The sequence below is a fragment of the Pimephales promelas genome, chromosome 22, assembly GCF_988280905.1.
Source record: "Pimephales promelas chromosome 22, fPimPro1.hap1.1, whole genome shotgun sequence".
Taxonomy (NCBI): Eukaryota; Metazoa; Chordata; class Actinopteri; order Cypriniformes; family Leuciscidae; genus Pimephales; species Pimephales promelas.
Genome location: NC_142790.1, coordinates 29,217,199 through 29,223,419, shown reverse-complemented (window position 1 = coordinate 29,223,419; position 6,221 = coordinate 29,217,199). Strand labels below are relative to the sequence as shown.

Sequence of the window (6,221 nt, the reverse complement as noted above, 5' to 3'; positions counted from 1 at the left end):
TGGATTTCACTGCTCTGACAAAACTGAATAAATCTATTTTAATGTCTTTGATAGAGGCATTATAATAGATCCATGTGTACTTCAAATCATAGTGCCTTAATTTTATTTTATTCCCTGAGGATGAGCTGTGTCAAAACATACATTGTAATTGTCAGTGGTTTACAGCTTAAACTGGTAAACACCCTGTATCTTGACCTCAAACGTACTTCAAATGACCATTTAGAAACAATTTGAGTTTGAATTAGATCTTAGACTAGACAGGCTAGTCTGTGGCACATAGAGGACATTCAGGCAACTGATTTACTGTTGTGTTCAGGATCATGTTGAGATATTGCAATGTGTCTACATTGTTTAAATAAAAGAGGACGAGGTATTCATTTTCATGTTTGGTTTATTCTACAGAGCTACAGAAGAGATTGTCACAGCAATCAATGTTTGGAGAGACCCATCTATTATTTTCACTCTTCATCAGCCCCCTTCTGTTGGAAAGAAAAGGAAAAACAAATTAAATGTAAGCTGATCCTGTTCAAAACTAAACTACACCGCTAATCAATTTAGATGGTATTTTATTTTTGAATACACACTTAAATATCAAAATGCATTTCATTAAGTGTAGTTGTTGAAACTACTTGCTATTCATATCCTAAAGTCACTAAAAAGTGCTGATCTACTGTTACTATTTACTTGAGTTTTTTAGAGTGTGTGACCAAAATCACTTGTTTTAAGTGCCTACTCTTACTTTATTGGATCCAGTATCACGAGTCTTGGCTCTCAGCTTGTTGACCTGAGATTCAGCAATATCCGCCCTCTCCTCTGCCTCATCCAGCTCATGCTGTATCTTACGGAACTTGCCCAGATTAGCATTGGATTGTTCTTCCTAAAGATTACACACAACAGCATTTGTGAAAAAGATACAATTACTACAGAAGTCGTATCATTTGATGGCACCAGTGGGGGAAATACTCACCGCCACCTCAGCAGATCTCTTGTAGGACTTGACCTTCAGCTGGAGTTTGTCCACCAGATCCTGCAAACGAGCCAGATTCTTTCGGTCTTCTTCAGTCTATGCAAAGCAAAAAATGTTTTTAGTGCACTATACTGTAAGAAAGCACTTTATGTATTTTCAACAAATAACATGAATGTTAATCAATCAGGGGCAAAATCTTTATTAGGCAACATTTTTCCTACCTGGTAGGTGAGCTCCTTGATGCGTCTCTCATATTTACGAATCCCCTTGATTGAGTCACTGGCCTTTCTCTGTTCTATCTCCACCTCACTTTCCAGCTCTCTCACCTAACAGTTGTGTAACAATTTTAGTATACAAAGAATTTTTTTTAGAATGAGCAATTTTACAGAAACAATTGAATACTTGTTTCTAAAAACTTACCCTGGCTTCCAGTTTCTGGACCTGCTTCTTGCCTCCCTTCATGGCGATCTGCTCAGCCTCATCCAGACGGTGCTGCAGGTCCTTGATGGTCTGCTCCATGTTCTTCTTCATGCGCTCCAGATGAGCACTGGTGTCCTGCTCCTTCTTCAGCTCCTCTGCCATCATGGCAGCATCAGTGATGGCCTTCTTGGCTTTTTCCTCGGCATTCCTGTTCTCCTGCACTGCCTCCTCAACCTCAGTCTGAAGCTGAGTATTATCCCCCTCCAGCTTCTTCTTCTGATTCAGCAGGCTGGTGTTCTGAACATGGACAATATTTACATTCATGTAGTCTTTTATAATATGGTTTACTAAGAGGGGATTTAGGCTGTTTTTTTTGCAGTTTTAGTACAGATGTGTCATACCTGAGAATGCAGGAGCTGAACTCTCTCACTGACATCCAGCAGTTCCTGCTCAGCCAGTTTCCTTCCTCTCTCAGTTTGTTCCACCAGGGATCTCAGCTCATCCAGTTCAGCCTGCTGCAGATTGTTGCGTCTCTCCACAATGGCGATGTTCTCTTTGAGATCATCATTACTACGAAGAGCGTCATCTAGTTGCAGTTGGGCATCCTGTGAAGTACAAATTTTACAAATGAAAAGACTGAAGAACTATGTTGGATCTAACCAAAGCATCATAAAATCTTGATTTGAAGATTTGTCATACTTTGAGATGTCCATGAAGACCCTTGAGTTGCTTCTGGGCTTCTGATGCCTGTCTGTTAGCCTGGCTGAGCTGAATCTCCATCTCATTGAGGTCTCCCTCCATCTTCTTCTTCAGTCTGAGAGCTTCATTCCTGCTGCGAGTCTCTGATTCCAGTGAGCTTTGCAGGGTATCCACCATTCTCTGCTGGTTCCTCTTGGCCTGCTCCATCTCTTCATCTTTCTCCGTCAGCTTACGTTCAATATCAGCTTTGACCTGATTGAACTCCAGCTGAGCTCTAAGTATCTTGCCTTCCTCATGTTCAAGGGAACCCTATGAAGAGTAAAATGGGTGTTTGTTATAATTGAGATTTAATGTTTTTGTTTCGCCCTGTGTTTTGGGGTGGGAGTTGACCTCCTTTAAAATAATCTGGAATGATCAATTGCTTTAAACAAAAGCTTGATTTAAATCAAAGAGTTGTCATATGAATAAGAACTTTGGGGTAAATGGTTGTTCTTTTACCTCAGCCTCTTCGAGAGCAGTTTGTATCTCTTGTTTCTCCTGCTCCAGTTGTTTTCGTAGTTTCTCCAGCTCATGAATATTCTTCCCACTCTCACCAAGTTGCTCAGTGAGGTCAGAAATTTCCTCTGGGCAATAGAAATAACATGTGAGCTCACAAATACAATCAATTAAAGTAATGGTTTGGAGTTGTAAAACCACTCTTACCTTGGAGATTCTTGTTTTCTCTCTTCATGCACTCCAGGTGGTCCAATGACTCCTCATACGAGTTTTTCAATTTAAAGAGTTCAGTGCTCAGAGATCTAGCTTCTTTTTGGGCACTTTCCAGTTCCGTTTGGGACTCCTCATACTTCTGCTTCCACTCAGCCAGGACCTGGTTAAATTTAACAGGCCCAATTGGTCATTGAGAGCAGTACAATTTGGTGATATTTTGTTTTGTAAATATATGGCTAATTTTTCCAGCTAATGACAAAATGACACTTTCTCTCCTTACTTTATCAAAGTTTCTTTGCTTCTTGTCCAGAGCAGCAGCAGCAGCATTGGATCTCTCCACATCCACCATGAGATCTTCAATCTCATTCTGCAGCCTGTGCTTGGTCTTCTCCAGAGAGGAGCATTTAGCATTGACAGCTTCCACAGCTTCTTCTGCATCTTGCAGACGCTGAGTCAGCTTTTTCCTGTAGTAATCAAAATACAAAATATTGTGAACATCAGAAGCATTATTCATTAAACTGTATTTAAATGTATTTAATAGGTTTCAAACTATAGCAGGTTATTTAGAAAAGTGTCTAATGAGAATGTCTAAAGTGACAAAACTTTTAATTGTTATTGTGTCTTACTTGGCTTCCTCCAGCTCCTCAGTCCTCTGGATGGCATCAGTTTCATACTTGGTTCTCCACTGAGCCACTTCAGTGTTTGCCTTGGACATACCACGCTGTAGCTCAGCCTTGGCTTCTTGCTCCTCCTCATATTGCTCCCTCAACAGATCGGCATCATGACGAGCAGACTGAACTGCATGGGCCAGGGCATTCTTAGCCTGAAGACAAACAATAACAAACAAATATTTGCGGCCAGTTCTTTATTACAATAATGATTTTTGTCTTTAGCAAACATTTTAGACATTGAATGGGATTTTAAAAACCTTGACTTCTTCTTCGAGCTGTCTCTTGAGGTCTTCAATTTGCTGAGTGTTGGATTGTTTGCCTCTGGTTAACTGAGTCACCAGGGAGTCTTTCTCCTCAAACTGTCTGGCAAGTTCACCTAAAATACAATATTAAAAAATATTTACTTTTTTCAAGTGTCATTATGGTACAGTTTGGTAACATAACACAATATTTTGTGTTCTTACCATTCTCAGTTTGCAGCTTGGCTTTTTGCATGGTGAAATCATTAATTGTGCGCTGACCTTCCTCAGCCTTGGTTCTGTACTCACTCATCTGGTCTTCCAGAGTCCTGCACATTTTCTCCAGGTTTGTCTTGAGGATAAATTGTATCATAGTTGATTGGTTTCTTTGACTGACAAAACATAATTTATAGACTCTAAGTATAATTTCTCTCACTCACCTTTGCCTTTGCAAGCTGCTCCATGTTGGAGACCACATCGTCCAGTTCCAGTCTGAGTTCACTCTTCTCTTTCTCCAGCTTCTGCTTCACTCTCTGGAGGTTGTCAATCTGCTCCCCCAGATCAGCCACACTGTCAGCATGTTTCTTCCTCAGTGTAGCTGCAGTCGCCTCATGTTGCAGAGTGGCCTCTTCAAGGTCTCTGCGCAGTTTCTGGAACTCAGCTTCACGTTTCTTGTTCATCTCAATCTGGGCAGCAGTGGCTCCACCAGCCTCCTCCAACCTCTCACTGATCTCCTCCAGTTCTCTGGACAGATCAGCTCTCTGTTTCTCAACTTTAGCACGAGCAGCTCTCTCAGCCTCCAGCTCTTCCTCAAGCTCTTCAATTCGGGCCTAGTAATGTGCATAAATTCAAAATTAAGGTTAAAATTCCTAACTTATCTATCTTATTAAGATATATATATAAAGTTTACCTGCAACTCTTTCAGTTTTTTCTGGAGTTGGGACTCCAAAGCTTGTCCATCTTCCATCTTGCTATTGAGCTGGCTTATTTCAAAGTCTTTTCTGCCAAGTAAACAAGATTACACATGAATTATTACATGCATAATTGATTTAAAATGCCAGGTAACACTTTACAGTAGGATTCCATTAGTTAACGTTAGACAGTGAATTGAACACCATTAACTAACGTAGAACATTACATTTGTTACAGTATTTATTAACCTTTGTTAACAATAATTAATGAAAAATAAACTTTTCATTGTTTGTTAGCTCAGGACCATTTCATAAAATTAACATGTAGTCAAATTATTAAAATCAATTTTAATTTTGTAATTAATGTTTAAATCTACATTAACTAAGATTAATAAATGCTTAGAAATATTTTTCATTATTAATTTGTTAAATTATGTTGTTAACTGAAGTCAAATGGAACCTTATTTTAAAGTGTTACTATTATTAAAATTGTATTTTTTAAATAGGAAATATATTACTTCTTTAGTCGCTCCTCTATCTGCTGCTTATCATTTTCCAAATCCATCACATTCTCTTGAGTCAACTTCAAGTCCCCCTCAAGCTTTCTTTTAGCTCTCTCAAGATCCATGCGGATTTTCTTTTCTTGTTCCAGAGAACCTTCAAGCTAAATTTCATCCAAAAAAATAATTGTGTAATTACTTTAAATGTTTCTCATTTTAATTCTAGTGTTGTGTTTTCTGACTCTTACATCATCCACTTGTTGCTCCAGCTTGGCTTTGGCTTTGGTGAGTGTGTTGACTTTGTCTTCCTCACTCTGGAGGTCATCCAGCGTTTGCTGATGGGCCTCCTGAAGAGCTTTCTTCTCCTTGGTCAGCTTAGCGATGATTTCATCCAAAGCTGCCATCTCTTCTATCATGTTTTTAACCTGTAGAAATGTGTCATTGTATCAACAGACACTTAACATACAATTCTAACATCACTAACAGGTTCAGTGCTAAAAACTGACCTTGTTCTCAGTGGCATGTTTCTCTTTCTCCACTTTGGCCAGAGTGAGCTCAAGATCATCAATGTCCTTCTTGAGCTCAGAGCATTCATCCTCCAGCTTTCGTTTCTTTGCAGTCAGCTCAGCATTCATTTCATCTTCATCCTCCAGTCTCTCAGTCATTTCTTTGACTTTGGCCTCAAGCTGGATCTTGCTCTTGATCAGACCCTCACATCTCTCCTCAGCATCTGTAAGATTATCTTGCTCCTATCAACATGAAAAAAAATGATAACTTGTTTTTTTTTCTGATTTGTTTGAAATGTGAAAAGTCCAGAGTTGTAGTCTCATGTGAACTTACAGACTGTGCTAAAAGCTGCAGGTCGTTCTTCTCTTGGATAAGAGAAACCATCTTTTCTTCAAGCTCCTTTCTGCGGGCTTCAGATTTGGCAAAAGCTTCCTTCAACTTGGTGAATTCCTCCTTCATGTTGGCCATTTCTTTCTCGGACTCTGCACTTTTCAACAGAGGCTTGATCTTGAAGTAGAGCTTCATCCAGGGCCAATTCTTGACACCCATGAAAGCACGTACGTTCCACTGGATCACCAGCAGAGAATCTCTGTAGATAT

General features: G+C 39.5%; 2 protein-coding genes across 2 annotated transcripts in view; both read right to left on the bottom strand.

Annotated features, from left to right (window-relative positions):
* Positions 1-373: 373 nt before the first annotated feature.
* The window catches only part of LOC120467725 (uncharacterized), a 28,540-nt gene continuing 22,692 nt past the window's right edge, over positions 374-6,221 (bottom strand). The window contains exons 51-65 of the mRNA XM_089125432.1: positions 4,615-4,705; positions 4,145-4,534; positions 3,930-4,056; positions 3,723-3,841; positions 3,421-3,617; positions 3,075-3,258; positions 2,789-2,954; positions 2,585-2,709; positions 2,087-2,395; positions 1,789-1,992; positions 1,388-1,684; positions 1,189-1,293; positions 968-1,063; positions 740-877; positions 374-479 (exon numbers count right to left, since the gene is read on the bottom strand). Coding sequence (XP_088981558.1) covers positions 459-479; positions 740-877; positions 968-1,063; positions 1,189-1,293; positions 1,388-1,684; positions 1,789-1,992; positions 2,087-2,395; positions 2,585-2,709; positions 2,789-2,954; positions 3,075-3,258; positions 3,421-3,617; positions 3,723-3,841; positions 3,930-4,056; positions 4,145-4,534; positions 4,615-4,705 — 2,569 coding nt within the window. The 3' untranslated portion in view covers positions 374-458. The remainder of the gene's footprint in view (positions 480-739; positions 878-967; positions 1,064-1,188; positions 1,294-1,387; positions 1,685-1,788; positions 1,993-2,086; positions 2,396-2,584; positions 2,710-2,788; positions 2,955-3,074; positions 3,259-3,420; positions 3,618-3,722; positions 3,842-3,929; positions 4,057-4,144; positions 4,535-4,614; positions 4,706-6,221) is intronic.
* LOC148969646 (uncharacterized) lies at positions 5,130-6,207 on the bottom strand. Its single transcript, XM_089126002.1, has 4 exons — positions 5,956-6,207; positions 5,622-5,864; positions 5,364-5,540; positions 5,130-5,279 (listed from the first exon to the last, which is right to left on the bottom strand). Exons 1-4 carry the CDS (start codon positions 6,169-6,171, stop codon positions 5,130-5,132), a joined length of 786 nt encoding a protein of 261 aa, XP_088982128.1. The 5' UTR covers positions 6,172-6,207.

Bases quoted from the DNA above. Each gene is read 5' to 3' on its own strand.
- LOC148969646 (XM_089126002.1), bottom strand. From the start codon at position 6,171: ATGGGTGTCAAGAATTGGCCCTGGATGAAGCTCTACTTCAAGATCAAG. The intron at 5,865-5,955 runs GTAAGTTCACAT...TCATGTTGATAG, and splicing joins TGCAGCTTTTAGCACAGTCT to GAGCAAGATAATCTTACAGA. The intron at 5,541-5,621 runs GTCAGTTTTTAG...ACATTTCTACAG, and splicing joins AACATGCCACTGAGAACAAG to GTTAAAAACATGATAGAAGA.